Genomic DNA, 26589 nt, shown 5'->3' with positions numbered 1-26589 from the left:
CATTAAGAGAATTCATCAGCACAATGAATCCACCAGGACACGGACTTCATAACAATAACAATTAGTAACACACACACACAATTTCATGCAGTATCATGTATCCATCTATTCTTGGTGGGTCCCAGGTGCAGATGTGTTTTCTTAATTAAGAGCCAAGCTCCATGAAGACTACAGGCTTCATCGTTTATTATACTCATAATTAACCCTTTTCTTTTCACCCTACCTGTCTTTCTCTCTCTCTCTCTCTCTCTCTCTCTCTCTGTTTCATTTCAATCACTCTGTTAACCCCTTCTCTTTTTGCTTAAAATCAATCTTCCATATTCTGCTGCTTGGCTGCCTCATGCTGTCACCTCGTGCCCATCTCACACATTGTCACCATTAACCCAACATTTGTCTTTATTTCACCCTCTCTTCCACAATTCTTTAATTGCCAGCCTCCCCCTGACTTTCATTTTATTCACTCTTGCAATTAACCCCTTTCTCTCTCGCACCCTCCCGCTTCTTCTCCTTTCATATGCTCTTACAAATTACAGCTATCTGTCTCGCTCTCGCTCTCTTAATGCTCTCTCTCTGGCTTTTTGTCTCATCCTCCCTCCAAGTATCCTCTCCCCCTCTCGCAAACGCCATTACTCAATTAACCCCCGTGGTTCCTGGCTAAGGGTCAACATATGTATCAGGTCTGGATCAAATCTGTATGTGCCTTTGACAAATGAAGGGTCCACACACACACACATGCTTGAACGCTAAGGTGTGACTCCAAAATTATTGGATTCATTAGAGGAAAGGGTGAGAGAAAGACGTAAGTGGTGAAGGTGAAGAAATGGGGTGGGGGGAAGTGGAGAGGAAGAGGCCCAAGCGTTACTAAAGACAGGTAGAAGACTCCAGAGAATCAATCAAAAGAGATAAAGTGAGAGGAGCCAAATACCGGAGAGAAGAAAGAGACAAAGACTGATGTAAGCTGGGAAAATATGGCGAGGAAAGGAGTGTATATGGGTTCATTGTAAGTAGTTTGACAGGCAGTGTTTACTAAGACACAGTAAGAGTGTAAAGGGAGTAAGTGTGAGGGCAAATGGTTGACAGATTGAAAGGCGGCACAAAAAGCCAGGAAAGAATATGAAGAGAGTACAGAGGGAATGAGTGCAGATAGGATAATTACTGTAAAGAGGAAGAGTTGAGTGGAGGATGGGTAGAACAGAGGGATGAAGTGAAGGTGAGAGGGAGCATTTAGGTTCATTATGGCTGAGATCTCACTGTTGTCTCCTCTTTATCCTGTCGTAATGAGCAACCTCTCTACGTAACACAGAGATAATGATACATGAGCCAAGCCTGGATGACCTTTAGGAAAAATTCCCATTAATTGGAAAAATACAGCCCCCATGTATCTTAAATGAGCAGCTCATTGTAATGTTTGAGGCTGTCATGACAGACACTGCAATTTTTAGGTTGCTTTTTTATTCTTTATTCTCTGATGAGGGAGAAACGCATTACCAATTTATGATTAAAAAAAATACTTTTTATGTCATTCTTAAACATTTATCATACTTCTAGTAGTTTTCTACCTAATCAGCAAATTTACACCAAAATAAGAAAGGAAATAAAAAAAAGATCATTATATTATGATCATTAAATCAACAGCACACTTTGATATATTAACTACACAGCTACAGGTTTGTTCACATTTTTATCATGCATTGGTTTGTACACACTATATGCCATTGTTATTAACACACGTCAGGTAAATGTGTTTTGGTTTTTTTTTTCCTATTAATTTGTCACTTTGAAGGAAGATACATAGTTGTGTTTGAATTAGACTGCACAGATGGATTAACTGTATCAGCCAGTTTAACATGATGAGTGTTCGTCCAAGCTTTCAAAGAATTACACCGATCCATTCACATGTGTGTACGTGTGCACACATGTACACACACACACACACCCACAGTCATGAGAAAAATGTGTGCATTTAGCAGATGGCTGGTGGTTTAGAGTGTGTGAATGATAAAATCTGCCCACTATTCCATCGCCTTGTCCATTATTCCACTCCACTGATTTTGACGAGTGTGTGTTTGTGTGTGTGTGTGTGTGTGTGTGTGTGTGTGTGTGTGTGTGTGTGTGTGTGTGTGTGTGTTTGAGGGGAAGTATATTTTTGTGTGGAGCTTTCTTCTCTATGGATCTGTGTCTAAGTGAAACCATCTACTCACATCACTTCTGTCGTAAATGAACAATATTAAAATTAAACCATTAAATTAACACATAAAAACAGCCATTTAATTGAGTTTTGTATATTCCGATTTTATTGTTTCTACCCATCAAGTGTGACGGGTTGTAAGCAATCAAACTAATGGAACATTACGGGCCTATTCAAAATGTGCCACACGAGTGATATTGTATTACCCATCTGTGTGTGTGATCAAGTGAAACATGACATGTCTGTAACATATGCGGCTATGTGGCATTAAGGGTTACGTTTGAAGTCATTGTGCTCTCAATGAGTTATGTGGTTTGATGTGTGTGTGTGTGTGTGTGTGTGTGTGTGTGTGTGTGTGTGTGTGTGTGTGTGTGTGTGTGTGTGTGTGTGTGTGTGTGTGTGTTAGTGTGTGTGTGTGTGTGTGCATGTGTGTGTGAAAGAGAACGATACACTGAGAGGGGGTGGAGTCAACAGCATTTTGACAGGTGATTCACTGAAATCACACACACATAAAGAACTCATTGCACACATGATTCAACACACACATACACACACACACACACACAAACCAAACACAGACACACACACACAATACGGCCTCCATTAAGGTTTACGGACAAATAAGATTTAAGACCAAAGAAACCCCCATTCTCTCACTGTAAATCTCAGCAGAAGATACAACCTAGTTCAGCCACACACATACATACAGTATGCACATATAGTAAAGGGCGCTCTGTTGATATATGTTGACTGTCAATGTAGACTGATATATGTGTCAGTGTCCTGCAATTTAACAATGAGGCCATAGCCTCATCAAATATAATTCACAATTCGGCTAATAGCTGAGATCCCACCACCTGAAGAGAGGGTTTATGGTCCCTCTACCCTTCTCAAGGACTACAAGATACACCTGCTCACACACACACACACACACACACAAGACAACCCATCAATGAAAACGAACACATATGATTACTATATAATGAAAAATGTCAGGCTACATAAGGAAAATGAAGAAATGGTATCTGAGTCACACCTTTAGTGCACAGGCAGGAGACTTTATGGCTCTTGTGCCCCTTTGAAGGACTAGGAAGAACAAGTACTAACGTTTATGTCAGAACCACTGGAGATTGTGACAACAATACACACACATAAACACACACATAAACACACACATAAACACACACACACACACACACACACGCCAACATTTATGTCTATTTAGTGGTATGGACCATTATGCTATGGCATCCACTTGCTGAAAACAGTGTCCATAGCAGGTTGGTACACATTCATTTAATAAGAGAAAATGAACTGGTGAAAAAACCTGAATTCTCCTTTTCATATTATGCTTGCTGACACCATGTTACAAGGTCACATCATGCTGTAATGATGTTTATAAGAAAAACTTTGTGTGTTTGTTCTTGACCTGAAAAACCCGGACTTAAACGCAACTTCTGACTTGCACTTTTATATCATTTTAGAACAGTGTTCCAGACACAGGCCAGTTATTCCACCTGGTGTCACCTGGCTTACACTCAGTTCTGTCACTTCCCATTCTCTAGTCACTTACTTTACTGTGTTTCATTAAAGCTGATAAGATAATTAAGCAGTTCTGAATGACTGAATGAGTATTGTGTAAAAAAAAAAAAAAAAAAAAACAGACTAATATATACAAATAACCCAACAACGCACACCTTTTCAATCACACTCAAAAGTACACCCCAAGAAACACAAGCCAGTCTAATATATATCCCACCTCTTTATAATTAAGCATCTGTGTATATGCACACCCACACACCGGGATACCCAGTAAATGAAACCAGTGCAATGTGTGAAAGCAATAAGCAGCACTGCTTTCTTTAGTGGAAGGTCAATATTGTTCTCTCCAGTGGGCCACTTCATATGAAGGGCTGAGGGGTCAAAGGTTGCTAGAAAACAGTTAGTATTATGTGACCACATTGTGTGTGTGTGTGTGTGTGTGTGTGTGTGGGCATAAGTGAGAAACACGAGTGAATGAATATTTGTCCTTCCTGTTCATTCACTTAACCTTTTCAAGCTGACATCACACGTCAAAAGGAAAATACGTCTGAACTCACTCGCCCTGACTGATATATTGATAAATATAATTAGGACAAGCTGAAAAAACAGCAGGAAGACTATAGAAATAAGATCACATTTTGACAGTATCTGTATTTTACCTGTATTTATCTAAAACGTTCCTGAAAGGTTAGAGACCAATGTGGCTTATACATTTTGAATAAATGTAACACGCCCGTGAAATAGAAGTATTTCACCGCAGCAGAATTTTATAACTTAATTCAGTTTCATGCTAGAGTTTAGATGTAAGGTCTGACACAAACACAAGCGCCATTACCAGACACCTTGGAACTCTGGTTAACATAAGAAAAATAATAATCTATAATCACATCAAAGACAGTGTGCAAAATATCAACAGAAAACATATCTCTTGAATAGATATGCTTTTCATTAGATGGACTGAGGCTGTGGTCAAGCCTAAATAAATAAATAATAATATGGCTGTTATGGGACTTGGAAGTGGAAATGGAGAATTCATTCTTTAATAAAAAATTTGCATTAAAACTTGCTCATTAATAAAGTGCAGGAAAACAATACCAGCAGACTTAATGATATTGGCAAAGCTATAAAAAAAATAATTTATTAACACTTTACACAACACTAATATGATTATCAAGCTTAACACATAGGTTGAAGGTGAACAATGAGATTTGTTGGATGCCTGTCTGCTTCATTTAACCATCAGGTTTTCGTTAAATTGCTTGGGATTAAAATGTCATGATTAAATGTGGACTGTGTCAGAGGCCACCCACACAAATCGCTGCTCCTCAATATGTCTGCATGTTTTTCTAATCCCTTTCAAGTCTCATTTTTTTGATCTGGGTCATGGTTCAATTAATGTCGACATGTTAACCACCAACACGCACAGACACACGCAAAATGCTATAAGAACCTTATCATCAACCACCTTAATGCACAAACACGCAACTTACACAGCATGTTGTACCTAAGAACCCAATCAAATACTGCTTGTCTGTCGGGTGTCTATTGTCTTCATTATCTGGTCACGCCAGAATAAGCAGCTATGAATAATCACATTGCAACTGCATCATCTTTATGAATCAATACTTTAAACACAGCTGTGTGTGTGTGTGTGTGTGTGTGTGTGTGTGTGTGTGTGTGTGTGTGTGTGTGTGTGTGTGTGTGTGTGTGTGTGTGTGTGTGTGTATGTCACTTTCAAAACCAAGGATGAGGCTGCTGCTGGCAAGTTTCTGTCAGCAAGTATACACTGCACAGACTTAATGTACATGTCAATTATGATGAAAACTGTAGAGGAGGATTATGGGGCATTATGCATAATAACCCTTCCAACAGGGTCATAATTGCCTCATTCTGACTGGCTTGTGTTTTCTCCCTCAAAATGACAGAGCTAAGCTGGTGAGAAGGGGAGAGAGGAGAAAGAGAAGAGATGGAAAGGGAAAGGAGAGCGAGAGATGGGGGAGGAGGGAAATGAAATGTACAGCAGTGGGAAAACTGGATGAGAAGTTGAGGAGGAGGAGGAGGAAGAGGAGGAGAGAGGAAGTAAAAGAGACACTGAAAAAGGTTGGAAAGGCTAAAGAGCAGGCTTATGTACTTTGTAAGTCAGAGGGGTAAAAAGAGCAAAAGATCTCCAATGGGGAGAAACTGTTACAGTACAAGCTTGTCGTATTCTTCCCCTTATTCTGCATTAGGGGCTCATCCCGATACCCACCTCTACCTGTGCTTTCCTTTCCCTGTGTCTCTGTCTTTGCTCCATTCATATCCATATATCCCATGTCACTGTTTTAACAACATACACTATGCGTTTACAGCACGATTTCTGAAATCAATGAAAATTGTAAGTTGTAAATACACTGGACATTCTGTATGCCATGTCATTTCTTTGCCTCAGCCCTGTTGACCTGTGGCCACTACTTTCCTTTATTTAGCTCTCTGGTTCTCATCATTTCCACTATCATGTGTCTCGTCCACGTGCACTGTGTTCTTGTCAATTCATTTAACATCCTATGCCTATTGTAGAGATGTGGCAACGATGTGGCAAAAAATCATATTGCAATTACTTTGACAGATATTGCAACGGCAATATGCATCATGATTTTAATGGGAATGGTCATTTTTGTATTTCATTTTCACTGAAAAAAAAATCTAAAAATTATGATGATGTTATTTGTGCTGAGGTCTATACCAAACAAGCATGTTCCCATACATCTGTAGAATATGAATATGATGCCAGCCAGAGCATCTATGCAGTACAACAATGCATTTATATTACATTTATAAAAAGGTATGTTGTGACATATTTTACCTTTACCAAAAAAATGTAAGCTCCCGTGATATGGATATTGCAACTTTGATAATATTGCGATTAATTGTTCAGCTCTACTGTAAAGTATTACAGGTTAAGCCTGCAGACACAATATGTCAACCAGACATAAAAAAAAAAAAAAAAAAAGGACAGTCAATTCTTTGACCAAATTCAATGTCTTTCAACAGTTTTCACTGAAAAATGTTCTCCTAAATTAGTCTGTCACCTTGGAACAGTTTGCCAAATCCATACTACAAGTTGCATACATATTTAAAGCACATACACTGACATGTGACAAGAAACAACCATAACTTGACCCAAACAAAGCTATTAGACTGACACTTAATTGCCATATAAAAAGTTAGACTTAAATAATCGCTTATGATGAATGGCTAAACGATTATATTCAAGCTCCAATGTAAATGCTATTGCAAGTTAACACAATGGTGACAGCAATTAATCTGTAAATGATGCAACATTAATTTGGCCAAATTGCTTTTTGCATGTGTATTTATGTGTGTATGTGTACGTGTACAGCTCAACAAATTGTGCAGCAGCACCACATTATCATTTCTCACTCATACTTGCTAAACGAACATTTTCGTAAGCCTTTAATTGATTCATCTGTATCAGGAACTATCACATCTAGCAAATATATCATTAATGTTCGTGGATGCTGCAAGTTACAAAGGCAGAGCTCAGGCTGAAAGACAGACATAATTGAGCATGTTTCACAGAGCTGCATCTGTGAGCAGCAGCAGCTTGTGTTATTTACCACTGATCAGCAAAGCATTCGTGATCATGGATATTGAGAACTGTAGAGTGAAAGAGCACAGAAGGGAAGGAAGGGCCCGCTGATAACATGGAACCTGCTCTGAATAATTTCCTCATTATCAGAGGTTTGGCTACTTTGTTAATGACTCTGGTGTTGTAGTGACCTTTAATTATTTTAATTTAGGTTTAAGCAGCTGATAAATCATTTCAAAGGATTAGATTTGTGAGGGGTGGAAAAGAGATTTTTATTTAAATAATAAAATCAAAAATAATAAAAGACATTCAGACGAGGGGCAATTACAAATTTTTGGCTCGTCTCCAACCTTTCATTGAAATGAAGGCCAGAGTAAGACATTCAGATAAAGACAAGAAGAAGTTAACTTCATTTAGAGCCAAACAAAGCAGGTTATATTTCACTTCCTCGGAGGCAGACACTTCCTCAGCATGTGCTGATTTACCACAGTTAGATAGCCTGGTGTGACTGCCTCACACCATGGCCTGATGTGTGTTCAGTTTCTTCATCACCTCTTTTCTAAATATAAGGTCTAATCATCTCTTCTTTCATAAATATATAAAGTTTATCAACCTTGCACATTTTAAAACGTATCTTACATTTTAAGCTCTATGCAAACACAATGGATACTGTCTGTATGAATGCCACTCTATCCTCACCCTGCTCCTACCATCCACAACACCGTGCCATGGCAACAAGAGCCAAAACACAGAAAGTCAAAAGGACAAAAAGAAAGTCAGGGAAAGAGAGAAAGAGCATTATTTATATATTAACAAAACAGAGATATGAACTGTTGGCCTGATTGTCTTTTCCAGAAAACGATTTCGGCTGACTGGAAAACTAACACGTACACAAACACACACACACACACACACACACACACACACACACACACACACACACACACACACACACACACACACACACACACACAATGGACTGCCCATTGAGTTGGCTTGAGTCTACCAACTGTCCATCTTAATGTCTCCAAGTCAGACCGTTTGAGGTTGTTTCATCTCATCAGACAGACAGACAGTATAATCGCCAGACATGCTTTGAGTTTGATCAATTCAAAGTGTATTTTAACAGGATTTACGAGACAACTTACAAACAGTTCTCCAGCAAATGACACTATTGTGGAATTATAGGTCAAAATGGACTAAATTTCTCTGTGGAGGTGCCTACTGAAGAAGCCCAGGAACACCAGAGATATCACAAGCCCTTGTTTCTTCTGATATTCATCCCAGGATTTTTGTGTTAATAAACTAAAAACTAAAAAAAATAATCGGTGGAAAAGTTATTCAAGAGCAGATCAGAAGAAGAATAGAAGAAAGTTTCCATGGCACTGAATATAAGGAGCAGAACAGTGTCAATTATTTAAAAAAAAAAATGATATAATAAAATATAAATCTACCAACACTGACTCCTAATACCTCAACTCAGGTTATCAGAATCAGGTATTTACTGTAAAGATCCATCTTCATTTTACACATTGTACATCTTGTGTGGTGAATACTAATACTGTGGAAAAAGAAAGTGAAGTAAATTCACTGAGCATGAATAGAACCATTTTGCTAGAAGAGGAATCAATAGTTTGTCTTGGTAAAATGCTACATCTGAATAAGGAGGAAAAATATTCAAGCCACCCAGTGAGGTTCTGTGCATGTGTGTGTCCATCAATCAATAGGATAAATAATGATTGGCACAATTACCCATGATCAAAGCCCAGCCAGCTCACAGAGAGCTGCCCTACTTCCCAACAAGCCTGTGTTCCATTAGTCTGTCCATAGAGGTTTTCTTTAAATGTTTGTTTCTAAGCAGGTGAAATTACCAGACATAATCACATTATATAATTTTGCATATATGTGTGTGTGTGTGTGTGTGTGTGTGTGTGTGTGTGTGTGTGTGTGTGTGTGTTTGTGTTTGGCTGTGTGTGTGTGTGTGTGTGTGTGTGTGTGTGTGTGTGTGTGTGTGTGTGTGTGTGTGTGTGTGTTTGTGTTTGGCTGTGTGAGTGTTTGTCTGTATCTAGAAAGTGTTAAAACAACAAAAGTTCAACTGGCTGTTCCATGGTCTGTGACAGATTGTAGTTTTTTAATTAGACTTCTCTACACTGATCAATACTATTAAGCTTGCTGTATGAGCAAAGCACTACGTATGAACACACTCATGCACACACTTGGATATGTGTTGCGTGTAACATTAAAGAAAAAAGTGAGGGGTACTGTAAATGGATGCTTGCTGTGATCATGTGTGTGCGTGCTTGATGAAGAATATTCATGTTTAACACTGATGTGTGCACAGGGACGCATGCTGTGTTTGTGCGTGCCTGCGTGTGTGTGTGTGTGTGTGTGTGTGTGTGTGTGTGTGTGTGTGTGTGTGTGTGTGAGAGAAAGAGAGAGAGAGAGAGAGGGAGAGAGAGAGAGAGAGAGCAAGTGATTGATCAAGTGTAGGTGATATTAATGTCCCGGAACAAACAGCAATATCATATAAAGCAACAGTGTTTCTCTCTCCTCTCTCTCCATTACCAGTTAACCTTCTCGACAAACCCTGGTCTCTGTAAGGCTCTTTTTGCAATACCTACAAGAAAATACATTAGGAATTACACTTCCAGCTACATTGAAAATGCTGATGGGAATCCATATTTCTTGCTTACTTTTCATTTTCTTTGGCATAAAGCTACGAGTGGGATTGAAAAACAACATGCGAGGGAAACATTAGGGTAATGGAGAAAGAGATGGGGGCGGAGGTGAGTGGGTGGTGGTCGAAAGGTAAACTTGCAAAACACACAAAACGTTTCCTCAAATTATTTTTCAACTGATATCACCTTCTTTAATTGTATTTATGTTTAATTCTGAATTTGGAGTGGAGTTTAGACTATGTTTGTATTTAAGTGTGCCACATTACAGTGTATTCAGAAAGTATTCAGAGCCATTCACTTTTTTTTTTAATTTTGTTATCAGGGTTTTTCCTGCAAAGAAAATTACGAGACAGCTGCTTCAGGTTATTTTCCAACAAGCGTTTCACTCTGTTGATTACTGTCATTTGTAACTGTAGTTGCGGCAATACGCCGATGCAGTAACGCTGTGTCATAATCAGCACATCATGAAGGGCGCTGCAGAAAAAAAAAACTGCAGAAGAAGAGAAGACGTGCAACTTTCCTCGAGGAACTTCCTACAAAAGGAATAAACAGTCCAGACTGTAAGTATTTGGACACTTACACATTTTTGGCTCTTCGGGTTCTGTGCTTCAGCTATTTCAATTACAGCCCTTTTAACACACAGTATCCAAACTGGAAGGGTTCAAAAGTAATTGGACACTTGGATACTTAAATTTTCTTGGGTAGCTGTGTGTTGTTTCAGTATTAGTTCATGCACAAAACAGTTACCATGGTTCTGGTTGAGTGGAAGATCCATTTGCATGGTGAAGAAGAACCCATTTATGACTGCAGAGAAAGTCAAGAATGATCTCCAGGATGTAGGTGTCGATATTTCCTTGTCAATGAAGAGAAGACTCTATGACCATAACCTCAGTTTCACCCTGGTACGCCTCAAAAACAGAAAGGCCTGGTTGCCAGGTTGAGATTTCATAATTTAGCAAGACAAAGATCCTAAACATGCGGCCAAAGTAACCAAAGAGCTTCACAGGGTCAAGAGGTGGAACATTTTTGACTGGCCAAATCAGTCATCTGATCTCAATCCAATTGAGCTGCATTCCATTTGCTGAAGACCAGACTAAACTAAGAGAGGCTCCTCCACAAGCAAGAGGCCTGGGAGAGCATCACCAGTAAAGAGACAAAGTGTCTGCTCTAGTCTATGGGTAGAAGACTTCAGTCATTGACTGCAAAGGATTTTTCACAAAATATTAAATATGGTGATTTTGTTTGACTTGATGTTTATCTGTCCAATTACTCCATTTTGCATAACTTGCAGTTCTTTCTATACTAATGTAAAACTACTCAAATTAAAGTTAAGACTTGGAACTTGTCATCTATTTTATTTCAAAATGAACTGGACTGACAAGCTGGACTGTTGGTGATCTTTTAACATGCTGTGCTACTGTGCTTTTGTTTGCTGTCATAGCACTTTAAGCTGTTTGGAACCAATGTTAGTTCATAAATTTGAGCACTCTCTCTCAAAATGCATCACGACTATATATTTCAGAAATGGATTTTTTTGAAACTGTATTTTTGACCTCTGCTCCATCTTCAGCAGACCTCAAAAATCTTCTCTGTTTTCTTTGTGGTTATAAACCTAAAGCCAGGCAGTCTGAGTCCGCCCGCAGTAAAACACTCATCTGGGATTAGAAGCCATTTATTCATCTCAGCTCAGTAATACTATGAGAGCCTTGCCTCAGAATCCAATGAATATTTCACACTTTCATTTCATATGCAATCTCTGGTGCTCAGAAGTGTGTATTGCTGGATATCATTCTGTACGGTTTATTTCTCTATGTGTGTGAGTCTCACCATATGTGTGTGTTTTGGGGAATTAGTTTGTGGCACTGTATTTGATCCCGGTATGAAAATGTGTATTTTGTGGTACACATGTGCGTTTATATTTGGTTTTGAGCTCCAAAGGTATGTTTTGTACAGTTTCACTGAATTCACAGGATGTTAACAAAAAGAGGATACTACTATCCCGTTTGAAGAGCTCAGGACATATTGGAGACAAAAGATGCAAAACACCTGTCAATAAATACAGCATATATCTTTATACACACACACACACACACACACACACACACACACACACACACACACACACACACAAACACATGAAGTTACAGTCACTACAACTTCAGCCTCGATATAGAAACCTGCTAAACCAGCTTTAACTACAGACCTACTATTCAAATGATCCAAAGCTTATCTAATCATCACCAGACTGATGTACCTTTTCCGACATCAACTAGTCGCTAAATGCTTCCTCAGTCCTGTTCACAATGAAAGGGCAGTGTAGCATTTCGGTCATAGGTCACTGTTCCCCTAAGCTCTCCAAAACCTTTCAGTGCCTTTCAGCTGGACATTTACCTCAGGAGTTGAAGAACACCAAACCAGAGTTAAAAAGAGAGTTAAGGTGGACTTTGTCAGGTAAACACAACTGAAAATGAATGCCACAGTTCTGCTGCCCCAATATGGGAAGAAAAAAAAAAAAATTAAAAACAAAAACAATCAATGACGCCTGAAATCATTCAATACTTTCAATTTCGCCTTTGATAGGTCTGATATGTGAGATTTAGAATTATGCTGTTCCATGTGCTATAAAAACCCTCACTCACTCCACTATAATAGACATTCAATAAATGACTGTATTGTGAGCAGTAAACTGAGAGTTCAGACAATATCACTGACATCACTGACAGGTGTAGCAAATTAATGTATTGTGTCGCTTGACTGTTAATCTCGAATCTATAAAATATACAGCATTGCACTGTGGGATTGTTATCAAAAAGTAGTGTATACACCATGGGTACTTCGTATTTTTGTTCCATCGTGGAATTTCTGAGGTAACTATAGTGGATAAACATACACAGTCTTCAAGCACTCAAATAAAATGTAATGCACTATTTTGCGAGTAGGAAATCATTTTGGATGCAAACTAAGCTTTAGCCTATAAGATCACACAATAAATCTTTTTGCAAACCAGAGACTTTGTGGCTATAAAACCAGAGCAGTACACTCCCCATGCTACAGTGACTGTCTGGGGGTGCAACTCCAGACTGCAACACCTCCACATAAAAAATTGACACTACACACTACAAACAAGATCACAGTGACACAGGGCGAGTGGCAACTAGCCAGCTGTGGGACCAGTGCACGCTGCTCTCTGAATCCCCACAAATCCATGGCAACAGGCTCTCATAATAGCAATCCCTTGGGTCAGGTGCTGTTCTTCTGACTCTGTTCTTGCTCCTGTCACTGAGTCATACGGCCCCTGGGCTGAGGTTTACTGTGTCATGTAACTCCCCCCCCAGTTTGAGACATCTGAGAGCTCATCAGGAAAACTCATCCAGCAGAGAAAACAATGAGCTATAAATATTTCTAAAATGTCATGTGGGAATTTGTTTGCTGTGAAGATAGTTCTCAGTCACTTTTCTGCAGGATTTCTGTGTTAACCATGTCAGGCAGAAACACAAAATTAATTTTTCATTTAGCTGTAGCTAGACTCCCAAAGACAAAAATGTCTTGCTTACGAAATGTAACCCTAAAACTCAAGATTTGAACCATGAACCAACAGTGCTTAATTTGGCACTAACTGAGGCTTGAGTCCGGGTTAGAGGCAGAGAGTGATCACAGAGTGATCATTTCTTCTCAGAGGCTCTTACAGCCCCAAGAGAAATTGCCAACTAAGGCAACTTTGTTCTTAATTAGTTCAGAGAATCTTCAACAAATCCTGCAGTATTTATACATCCTTAAAGGCATACAGTATGAGCCAAGGACAGGGAAATGTACTGTACATTACATTTTCTAGCCGGTAGGTTCCTCAAGTTTTACTAGCTATGACCTAAATTAAGAATTCAGTTCACCATAGGACATGGACTCATTAAAACACGTTGATGCTGTTTTAATGTGCAGAGCCACCAAGAGAGGGGCTCAAGATTCGTTTAAGGTCCTAAGCCATGGTTTAAAAAGCCCTTAATCTGGGCCATTTATCACATTCTAATAATGCCAGAGTATATGAGAGGGTATGAAAAAACACAAGACTTTCCAAAGGGGAAAATGAAAAATGACACATTCCTCAGGGGAAAAACAAGAAAAACGGGGAATATATGGATTGAGTTTGCAAAGTCTCCAAAAGTGAATTGCTAATGACACTGCCTAACGCTACAGGCAAGTTAAAACCATTTCCCTTTTTGAATTTTGCTTGTGAGGCAATATTCTATCCAAGGGAGTGGCTTATAGGCCACTGCAGCTCAATATTCTATAGTATGAAAGAGTACACACACGCACGCACGCACGCACGCACGCACGCACGCACGCACGCACGCACACACACACACACACACACACACACACACGATACCCACTCAAACCATTGTACAAGCACATATACCTTTCTGCACACACTCACAGTTACGTGACTAATTAATAAGTATAAATCAAAAGGATTATATGCATTATATGTGACGCATCAGGAAGGATTTAAGGGATAAAAATGGTTGACTTAAATACAGTCATTTTGCAAATCTGTGTAGAGAACAAGAGCTGCCTGGCATTTGTCTCTATTCTTTATGGACGGCCTGGCTGGATATTTGGTTAGTCACATGCATGTCTGTATAGTCTGCTGACTGTTGGTCATTCAAGAAACGAGCCATTTTAAACAATGGCTATTAAAGTCTAACCTCTCACGTTTTAGTTCTACTTCATGGGTATTAATTAAGGAGATAAATGTTACACAGCTGTTTGTGGTGAGCTTCAAGTCACATAAAACCACTGAATTGTTCAGTGTCAGTGTTTTTATATTTCAGGAAGTGAAATTGATAGAAAATAAAATAATTTCAACCTTTAATTACATTATCAGACTAAGAGCAGGATCACACAGAAAACATTGAAACACCCCCCCTCCTCTCCGAGAGGTTCTTACCTTGTCCTTGTCTTCTACCAGATCACTGAGAATATCATCAGGGTCCAGAATCCCCCCATCACAGTATTCAACATGGTGAGTCCGAACCAGGAAATCTCCTTCCTATGAAAGAGGACACAACCAATGTCAATAAACAACTTAATATGTGAATAGACCTGTCACCTGCTGATCACTCTCCCTACTAATTCACAGTACATGAACATAACGTCTGTCTAGTTCATGATCATCAGATTAAGCAAGCCAAACGCACATAGGCTTCAATGGTAAATTTAAAAAATTAAGATGATACATAGGCTATATATCATATGTATGGTACATGGGGGCATCTGTTGTTACTAAACATTTCTTGTAATTTACTGTGACATTTTCTTAATCAGTAATAAGGACTGTGGTCCAACCTGACTTTAGTCCATTCACTTTCTATTTCAAGATGAAAATCCCTGTAAAACAGTCGAGCCTTTTACTTGCTCGTTCTGATCTATTTCCTACTGAAACAGGTTACAAAGTTGTAAAATCAAAAACACAAAACAATGGAAAAAGGCAGTTTCATCTCACAGATCAGGTGCAGAGTGACTGCAGAGTTTAAAAAATCTTGTTGAAATCTTGAATTATTATTAATGCTAACAACAAGATAGCTAAGGTATTAAAGATTGAGTTAATTCAATTCAAAAGGTACATTTTAAGTCTTTGTATCGTAATTTGTGTTTAACAGCATACATTATGATGTGGACACTTAGGCCAACATTGAAATGTAAATTTGTAGTTAATGGAGACTTAAATAGAATAAAGCCAAAGCACAGAGCAACCATACAGGTTTTCTCTACTGGTCACCAACTCCTTCTTTTTGTTTCTCATTTATGCAGCTCTTTCTGTTCGTCTCCCACTCCCTCCCTCCCTCCCCTCCCCTCCCCTTCCATCTCTGCTCTCTCTTTTGTTTCTTTCATCCACACATTTTCCACATCTTTCCCTCGGTACCTTGTACAGATTACAACTCCAACCTGGCCCTTTCTCTCTCCCTCCTCACTCCCTTTCTCCACTGTGTTGGGTCTGTGATTAATGACATCAACACTGCACTGGACAGCTGACTACATAGAGCTGGTTGTTGAACAACATATTGAGACAACACACGCATCTGCGCACACAAGCACATGCACACGCACACACACAAAACCACACACAGTCTATGGAGAGGTATGAGTCGAAACACTTCAGAGTGGTGCTCCATTAAATCACTCTTTCAGGGTCAGGTGCTTTTCAAAAACTCCCATCAGGGAGAGTGTCAGATGGAGCAAGGCGCACTGTGTCCCTGGATATCACTGCAAGTCTCAATGTCAATGCCAGTTCCTACACTAAACTCAGCTCTGTTAGTTTCTTTGTATATTTATACATTAGATCTGGTTACAGATGCATCTTGTTTCCTGATTTATTTTAGTACAAATCAAGACCAGCAGGGGAAATACCATTAACTTTTAATAACAAAGTGAAACAGTTTCAAGCTGCTTGGCTATACATACTTTTGGTGTCTTATAAGAGTTTTGGACATGCAACTCAGCTGTGTTCATTAAGGCAAAAGGCAAATTGTGTTATAGTAAATGTGTATTAGATCTGCTCTGCATATACAGTGGGGACCACTTTCCCATTCATCTGAATAGGAGTGGGCACAGATTTTTGGACCCCACTAAACATCTAAGTCAGTTTTTCTTCCAACTTTTTTTAATGGGTTGGAAATAACAAAAAGTGGAATTTAAACCAGTTAATATTTTAAAATGTACTAAGTGAGTGTGATAAGGCTAGTAGTAATTAGTAAGTGTTATGAGTCATCCTTCACTGCCATCTGGCACCAGCTGATATATGTGAGTAAACTACAAATACTATAAATGCAAATATGCGTTTGCTTACTTGAGATAGAGCATTTATGCCTAGTTAAATATAGACTAGGCCCATAGTTTTTTTTCTATTATGTTAAAAAATATTTCAATGGCTTTACAACCATCACTGTTACACAAGACTGGCTGTTGTCTCTCACTCTTCCGCCCTCCCTTCCTGCTGCTCATTGTATAACTCTATTGTAACACTGACTTGGCTGAAACCCTGGCCAGATGTATGAGAGAGATTTTCAAACATTGCACTTACATTGTTTCATTTTCTCTTTTGCACAGTGTTTATCTTCCTTGAGCACTATCAATCAGGATTTGGAGGCTTATTAACTCTGGGGAACAACATGTGAATGTTTTGTGATTAGTAGAAGAAAAATTTAGTGTCATGTAAATGTTTTTGTATCTTTTCTGCCCTCGACTTTACACATAGCATCTGAGTCCATGTTTTACTACCACTCAAGCTTCAGAATGACGTCTAATAGTTGTATATTCTGTATATACTGGTTTACTGGCAAATTCTCAATCCATCATCCCCATGCAAACAGTGAGTCACAACACAAATAACTAAGACATGATAAACTCCACCATGTTCTCAGTCTTTATAGAGAACAAGACCACAAAGAAGCATTAAGGGTAACATTCTCAATGGTTTGCTTACAGACAACTATTATGTTTGATGTAATAATCCTAAGAAAAATGTCTCTTATGTCCACAAACCCTGCTTTGGTTACCATGTCCACATTAAAGCCTTAGGGTGCTCTAGGGTAAAATGAGTTATGGGCCCCTGCAGTTCACACAGCAGACTATACATTGCGTTTTCATTTCAGTTAATATTGTGTCTTAGGGGTCTATGGTCCCAAACAAATTAGCAATTGATCAAATTACAACAAACCAACTGACAAACCCAGCGCCCCAGGGCCGTTTGCTCGCTTTGCCCCCTTATTAATATTAATAATCTAGCACAGTTTTTTCCTTTCTTCTATTTTTTGCAAAGCTGCTGCATTATTGTGTAATAATTATCGTAGTCAAGTAACAAAAAATATTGATTCCAATTAATAGCCATATTAGTCATTTATCAAGCAAAAACTAAATAAGTTTGCTTCTTACAGCACACAATCACAAATGCAAAGTTGTGTGCTTCTCCATTTAATATCATTATAAATCAAACACTTCAGGATCTGTTGCTCTCTATCAAACTAAATTACCGATTTTTCATCACTTTGTGATGCCTTCAATTTTAATGGCCATTTGATTTTACCACAATGTTATAAATAAATGGCAACAGATTTAGATCTGAAAGTCATTTTTCAAGAAAATATAGTGAAACAATGTCAAATATTATCTGGGTCAAGGCTCATAAAGAAAAGGATTTCCTGCTTTTATTTGTCATATAATCTAAACCAAGTATTTTCCGGTATTTGGTTGAACAAAACAAGACATTTGAAGACGTCACATACAGCTCTACAAAAATTTTTGACAATTATTTGACATACTAATATAAACTAAATGACAAATAAATCAATTTTAAAAAATGGCAATTTTATCAATAATGGAAATAATTACATTATGAAAAATGATTAAATAAGTAAATAATATAAAACATACAGATCAATGATTGGAAAAGCAACAGAAAATTAACAAACAACTATTATGATAATCAATTTTTTTTGTAAAACATGCAAAATATTTATTGGTTCGAACTTCTAAATTGTTAGGATTTTTCTTTCCTTTATATCATTGTGAACTGTGCAGATGTGAGCCAATAGACATGAATCACAATCAGATTGTATGTTTTAATTGCAGCAAGAAAAAACAGTGAATGTAATGATAAAAGGTACTTGAAAAACAACATCCAACATTCCTTTGGTGACCAGCTATTGTTTCTAGGTCAACAACACCCTATGATCTGTTGTTACAGTGGGCAAGTCATATAGCTATTAGCTAAGAAGACAAGATGGAGAGGCAGAGAGATAAGAGCTGTGCGCGCACTCATCAAATCTGATATTCATGGGCTGTGCATGAATAATGTGTTACATATTTTTTGGGAACTGCAGAAACCCTGCACCTCCAAATCTGGGAGTTTAAAAACCTAGAGGGACACTTAGATATTGTAGGACTAAAGATAAGAGTTGTAAACACACTGATCTAATCTGAAAATCAGGGGGATTAGCATTTAATACAGTGTTTTGCTTGATACTAATACAGATAATCTTAGGCAATTTGAGGTATTTAACTCTCAGGACAAGATCTACAAATGAGTTAAAACTCTATGTAGATTATTCAGTGTTGTTAGGTATGCGTATACCTCCCCACTGCTCCCCCATTCTTCATCTCTGATCAGGCAGCCTTTCAAGTGTGCCAGCTGACACAATAGTTTGGTATGCATGCTGCTGTCGAACTGAAGGCTGTGCAAAGAAGTGGACTTCGGCACATCGCAAAACAGTGATCCAGGGTTCAATTAAAGCACACTCTGGAGCACCTGCTGTCTACACAAAAAGTGAAAGGTAGCTGTTTCACACAATCAGAGCTGAATAAAGCAACAGGTTTAACCTGAGGCAGTTTCAATTCGACTAGATAAAAAATTACATTTCCCAAATTTAGGTCCTAGGCCAAAACTTAGAGGTCTGGCATTATCCTAATTTCAGGTATGCCAATATTATAAAGTATTACTGCTGGAGCCCCTCTGTCTGTCTTGACAAATGCCATTTTGTGGAGACAATGAATACTGACGCACCACCTAATTCTGAGGAAAAATAACAATCTGAGTTACATTGTCCCTTGACCTATCTCATCATCCAGCAGTAACAAAGCTTGTTTTCTTGCCAGTGGCAGTGCCATGGTAACCATTACTCAGCCTGTTAGCATTTCAGCATTCCACATCTCAGATGGGCACAAGCTGATCCTTCACTCATCTTGTCAGGCAAAGTTTGTTTATCATGATGGTTCAAAATCAGATTTCATTACCATCTTACCTACTAGTCGGATTCATAACAATGGGCATGTTAACTTTTTTGCACTGTCTGGTGAGCAATTATCTTTTGATAATTAATATGACATGTTAAATAGTAAAATATAACAATTTTAGAATGTATTAGCCAGAATAACCTGCATACTATGGCATCCGTTCTTGAATGATCTGGCTATATGGCAAGCTTGTCAGGCTTCTGTATAATTTGAAAAAGCATGTGCCATTGTATCTTTCTTGACTTGGGAGAATAGAATAGAATAGAATAGAATAGAATAGAACAGAACAGAATAGAACAGAATAAGACTTGAACAGAACATATCTGAATAGAATGATAAAAGGACAGAACAGAAGCGAACAGAATAGAAGAAGTGTACGACTGGGTCAACAAAGTCCTGCAGAGAAGGTGGCACGTGTCTCCTCCTTGCCCCTCCCTCCCTCTCAGGAATAATTGCGTGCGCTCTGGCATGAGGCCTGAATGCTTTTACGATTTTATCAGCTTGTTAGACCACGCCTCATCAGCATTCCTCCCCTTGCTAACGAAACTACACCACACCCACATAGGCAGGAACCCTTTCATACACATCCACCTTACAATTTATAAGTGTGAGTATACACATGGGTACTGTACATACACCATCATCTTAAAAAAGCAACTGGTTTTACAATTGGTTTGTAAACTTTTGGACATATCTGGATTGCACACACAACACATTTAGCATCGACACTGTGTTGAATATGGATGCAGTCTAATAATACATATGGATATACATTTACAACTCAAACCACATTACAGTTAAAAAAGTGAATGTATACACTGATATACTTATATGATTGTGCAGTTTGATATTACACAGTCATACAACCTCATCCTTAGGAGAGGCTAAACCTGAAACCACATAAACAAGCATCCATAAACACACAACCACACAATTGTCTGTTTAGCCAAATGTAATTAAGAAGTCTGTCAACAAACTGATAACTTCCTGACAACTCCCCACAAAAACAAAACAAAAATGCTTTCCTCCCTCCCGCCTCTCTCTCTGGCCACTCTTCCTCTTCACCCTGCTCTTTAAGTTATCTCCCTTTTTTACATTCATCCTCTTTGTTCTGATACCTTCACAGGTTCATTCATTTCCTCCCTGCTGCCTCTCCAGATGAACCTCAAGTATGACTCTTTTATTTTTTCTTTTGATACGATTTTCATTCGCCATTTCCCTACCACAGCTTGTGCTTTGCCTCTATGTCCATCCATCAAGAGTGATACCTCTATATTACAGCTGTCAGTAAGCTAAATACTTATAGATCGTGTTTCACTTAGTTGCCTGATGTACTGAGTGAGGTGAGTGACAATTAACCTAATACTGTTACACTAGCTGAGTGACAGGCCAGTAACTCACAGGCCCTGTTCAGACCTGGCATTAACATGCGTCTTCAGTGATCCGATCACAAGTGGTCAGCTCTTAGCGCCTCAGTTTACAACTGGCTTTAAAATGCGTCTTGAGTGACTACTCGTGATCGGATCTCACTTCCCCGCTTTGTATGCAAATAAACACGTATGCATTGTTGTTTTTAGCCAATCCGACATACAGGTCCACTGTCAATATGCTTGTTTATATGTGTGTGTGTGAGTGAGAGAGAACGAGAGAAAGAGAGAGAGTGGGGCACGGAGGGGTTGAACGAATCGTTGTAATAGTAGTAATGTAAGTAGTAATGTAAGTAATCCAAGAAGGAACTTCTGCAGCACACATTCGACCTTCAGCTTGAGGTGCAGTTAAATTAGTACATACATATGATCCACAGCTTGTAGCAGTTAGGTTTATGTTTTAAATAGTTAATGAGCACCTTAAATATATGACCATCTGTAGTGTATATAAAGTGTTTTAGCTAAATTCAACATGATGTTTACATAATAGCATCAGTCACTGAGCTATGAGTGTATGTCCAAAACAGTATATAGCATATCATAAAGTGAGACTGAAGTTTCCACCGAGAACAGCTTTAGATGAGCTGGGAGTCTACAAAATACTTATAAGAGACTTTTCTATGTATTAGTATAACAAAGAACTGGTGTATTCTACATACCAAAACATCAGCACTTTCTTACTGCCATTCACTCTCTAATCCTGTTCGTCTCTCCTATCCCCCCTTTGGTTCCATACTGGGCAACACAAAAGGTAATAGAAATTCTAATAATTAGGCTGTGATCAATGTGAAACTGAAATCTAAAAAAAAAAAAAAAAAAAATGCAACTTAAATACAAAATCCTCTCTAGAACTATTAAGCTGAAGACTATACCTCAAAGATCCCCAACTCCTTTTAAGATCACTAAAATGTAGCTTTAATGCCTATTTTCAGTGTTAGCTCCGCCTTAGCACCACTGTGGGAACGCTTCACAAAGCAGCTGATACTGTTAGTTAGCTACAGTGGTTGCAGGCTGGAACACGCAAGATAATAAAATGTTTTTAATACAAGCAGCAAGTAGGATGGAGCAGATACAGAGGAAGGGGAGAGGGAGGGAGGAAGGGAAGAGGGAGGGAGGGGAGCGGGAGAGAGAGAGAGACAGAAAGTGACCTGTCTATGTGACAATTTAAAAACATGATTTGCCTAGCACTGGGAGGATTAGCGACTGGACAGCTCTATAAAATACACATATCCTGGTATTCTAATCTTGAAACACACTAACAGCAATAATTACGCAGCTACAGCAACAGATTAGTGTTGCAGTAAAAAGACTGAGTGATGGGAAGAAAGGAAGAATAATACACATAGAAACAAATATAAAGGAAGAAGATGGGATGAAAGGAAGCAATTAAGGAGATGAGGAACGAGAGAGGAGTAAGATAAAAGTGAACACAAACAAAAAAGATAATTTTTCTTTTTTAAATATTTTATAGACATTTTTGCCTTTATTTTGATAGTACAGTGACAGATAGATAGGAAAGTCAGGGAGAGAGAAAGGGGATGACAAGCAGCAAAGAGACATGGATCGAATTCGAACCCATGGCTGCTGCAGTTAGGATTAAGTCCATATGGTACACACTCTACCAGGTGAGCCAAATAGGACGATATTTTAAATGCCAAACAACAGACAAAGAGGCCAAAATGATCAAAAAGTAGGAAGAATAACAATAAAGGTAAAAAAAAAAAAAAAACAAAGGAATGTGAAGGTAGTAAGAGGAGAGATTGAGAAATGCTGACAAAGGTGTGGGAAGAGAGAAAGAAAACAGAGAGCGAGGAAAAGATAAAGAAGAAGAGCCGTGGGAGAGCAGGCCAAAACACACACAGTGTGCATGTGCTTAACAAGGCATTTCATTCACACAGACAGGAAACAAAGTATTTAAACACTGAGAGACCTAATCGATAGAGCAGGAGGTGCATCATTACACACATCGCAGCTGCAGGAAAACACTCTGGAGCTCTCACTCTGTCTCTCAGTGAACATTAATAACACCTCATATTTTGCCACATTTGTGTAAAAGTTACTGCAAAATGGCATGTGCCAACACTTGCTGAATCCCCCTTAAATTTTAAATTTGAACACTTCAACTTGGACCTAAATCGGTATACATTGCTCCTGCTTATTCCCAGTTCTACATGGTATTACTTAGAGAATAGACGCTTCTCAAAAAGAAGGAACAGAAGGTGTAGGAGGAAGTGTTCAAAGAGGAAGAAGAGTTCAAATAACAGAAGCGAGGGTTCCTGATATGTGGAGAGCTATGAGGGAGGTGAAGAGGAGATGCAGCAGTGAGAAGAAAAGGCTGATAACTAAGATGAAGGGGGCAGAACACACAGGAGCACTGAGTGGGGAGGGGTACGGGTAGATGAAAGGAGATTAAGAGGCTAAAAAGGTAGAGAGACCAAGAAAAAGAGGAGGATGGAAATAATAAGTGCTGTCTCTGTGTCTGTCTCACATAAACACCAACATACACACACAGCTCCAACATCTATCCCTCAATCACAACTCAGGCCATCTATCTATATGACTGGCGTGCTCTTTGAATAATGGAGCCAATATGAAGCCAGTCACTGAGAAGATTTGGTCGTCTGATGGGGGTCACAGGGTTCCCGTCCTAAGAGCAACGCAGGGAATCAACAGCAGTCATAAAGGAATCACAAGAGGAGGAGATTTACATTTTACACTCAGAACTAAAGTGGAAACGACTCATGCCTGCTCCCGTCTGGACCATCACAGTTCATATCAGACATGCTTTTAATTTTTCATACAGAAATTATGAACTGGACCTCCTGGCTTTATCTAATTTCCCAAGACTTTGGGATGTGAAAATCATATGGTCCTTTCATGATATAAAAATGACAGAGCTTTCGATTATTCTTTTATGACTTCAGGGAAAACCTCAAATATTATGAAAGCACTGTTTCATAAAAAGTTATCTCGCCTCTTTCCTAAGTCTTTCAGGAGTTCATGAAAATCTTTTCACATTATTACAAAACTACTTCTTACAATTAATAATGTAGCTAACCGGTGACTTGAAGGTCAGGAAGACTCAATGAGAGATAGAATTAAATTTATTCATGCTTTTGTTCATGTTCTTGAGCACACTGGACTATCTGGTATCAATGACAATGAAATGTTATTCTACAACTATAATTACTGCCATACAAAGTTTAACAAATGAGCAGCATTTAAATGAAGAAAACACCCACCATAACCACCTTGTAAGTTCATGTGTACAAGGTGAGCTAATTTTGAGATGGACCTGTTGTACATATTTAGGAAACAACAACACTTGAATCCTTCAAATTAATATTTGTGTATTGTGCAAAGAACTGTTTAAAAACAATAATGATAAACACCTCTGCCTGGATTTAGAGCAGCTGCACCACAACACACAGTCCTATGTCACAACATTGCCTGTCATAAGAGGCTAATTTTAACCATTTCCGCTTCTGACCGGTACCTGTTCCAGGAGTTTTCTGTATCTCTGCGTGGCTTGCTGGATGAGGTCCCTCACGGTCCAACCCTCCTTGCAGGGCACCACCACACCTGTCTGCCCAAACGTCACTGTCACCTTCATTATATCACTCTCCGCTTCATCCAAGATGAGGGCTCTCTGGTTATGAGTGATGAACAATGGTGATAATGTTGCAGGAAGGCTCCAAATTGCAGAATGCCCCCCAGAAAGTCTTGGTATGGAGGCAGGGATGTGACCAACCAGAAAAAGTGAGATAAAAAAAGGTGGGAGAAAATCAGTGAGTGGTTTCTGGTCAAAAAATGAAGACATTTGCATCCAATTAAACTCAACACTCAAAACAGTTTCCTCAAGTCACACATTGTCAGCTTGTCATAGAGTGGTCACAGAGTCTTAAGATTGTTATTGTCTGTCCATGCCATGTCAACCAAAATAAACAACAAAAACACAAAGTGATGATTATAATGCCAGTATGCCAGTACATACATTACGTTAGAAGCACCGCAGTCTCTTCATGCTACAGTTGCATTGTAGGTGGTAAACGAAAAGAGTGCATGTTATGTAATTTCTCACTGAGAGTTGACTAACTTTGGTTAACTTTACCTGACAGAGGAACGCTAGCTGTCTGGCAGCTAGCTACAGTTGGCTAAAAGTGATTAGCTTGACAATGTAACCTGGCCTGGCTAAGAGAGCGAACCAAGGAAAAAAGCATTCGCTTTGCCACAAGCGTAACATATCATCACGCCCTTCCCCGTTACATCAGGTGATATGCTGCAGCTTATTTGGACAAACATAAAAATGCATGTCAAAACTTTAACACACAGTAAGCGAGAACCGCTAGCTAACGTTAGCCACCTTAGCTGAACTTTGGAGGGAGGGATGCAGTCGCTGGGGCATCATTCCAGAAGTTTTCCCTCTCGCAAGTTTCCCTTTTTCCAAGCGGTCAGTAGCATCCACTTCATCACCGATACACAAAGTATGGCAACGTAGAGGTTGTTTTCATGTTCGGGGGCAAACTGGAGCCGATGTTAAACAATAAACAGACCACTTCAATGTGTGTTGGAAAAGTTTTGAGATGCCTTCAGTGCCGTCCGCTCCTGGCCAGTTCCTGACCAGCTCCTCCACCGCTTGTTGCTGTCACTTTCTTAAAGGAGAACTGCTCCAATTATTGCTAAAAAGAGCAAAGAGATAATGCACAATTCATGGATCCACATCACAGTTAGTGCCCAAACAGTAAGATATGATGTGAAGGGGGAAAGAAAAACTAGTGAAAACTGACAGAAGGTAATATGAATTCATCTATAGGGATAACTGCAGCGGTGGAAATCATACTTGAAACCTTTTACTGGAATAGCAGTAATGGTGTTGCTCTTAAATGATTTAAGATGAATGAATCACACATACACACAGGTTAGATTCTATGAGTTTTGTATTTTTCCATGTAAAACCTGTTACCTGGTACTAGGTCATATAGCATTATACAAACTCCAAGCTGCCAGCCAAGCTTGCATGACATCGATATAATAGCCTCTGCCTCTGAGATTTTTACTTTTCTGCTTTATGCAGTACACTAGTTATAATTAATTTACTTTAGTTATTTATTAATTACTTAATAGTTTGTATAAGGTCATTATGGAACATTTATTTTTATGTTGTCACTTAGACACACCCCACTTTTGTTCAGTTTATTTGTGACTGAATTCTAGTGTTTGGTTAATGTATTAAATGTGTTAGCTACTTCAAATAAACCAGTGATGTCACATGTTACATTTCAGGGAGTCCTATATTTTAACCAAAATACTGTAGAAAAAACATAAACAGCTGTAGGTCTGACTGAATTGCAATAATTATAAATTTTAGTAGTAGTAGTA

At 38.8% G+C, this 26589-nt stretch overlaps 1 protein-coding gene across 6 annotated transcripts in view; it reads right to left on the bottom strand.

The window, feature by feature from the left end:
* pard3bb (par-3 family cell polarity regulator beta b) overlaps positions 1-25842 on the bottom strand; it is a 200963-nt gene extending 175121 nt beyond the window's left edge. For all 6 annotated transcript variants that reach the window (XM_056388847.1, XM_056388842.1, XM_056388843.1 and 3 more), the window contains exons 1-3: positions 25574-25842; positions 24707-24932; positions 14943-15044 (exon numbers count right to left, since the gene is read on the bottom strand). In XM_056388847.1, coding sequence (XP_056244822.1) covers positions 14943-15044; positions 24707-24823 — 219 coding nt within the window. In that variant the 5' untranslated portion in view covers positions 24824-24932; positions 25574-25842. The remainder of the gene's footprint in view (positions 1-14942; positions 15045-24706; positions 24933-25573) is intronic.
* Between the last annotated feature and the right edge of the window lie 747 nt (positions 25843-26589).

This window comes from Seriola aureovittata, chromosome 11 (assembly GCF_021018895.1).
Source record: "Seriola aureovittata isolate HTS-2021-v1 ecotype China chromosome 11, ASM2101889v1, whole genome shotgun sequence".
In the NCBI taxonomy this organism is placed as follows: Eukaryota; Metazoa; Chordata; class Actinopteri; order Carangiformes; family Carangidae; genus Seriola; species Seriola aureovittata.
This window is presented reverse-complemented; position numbering and strand designations above follow the sequence as displayed.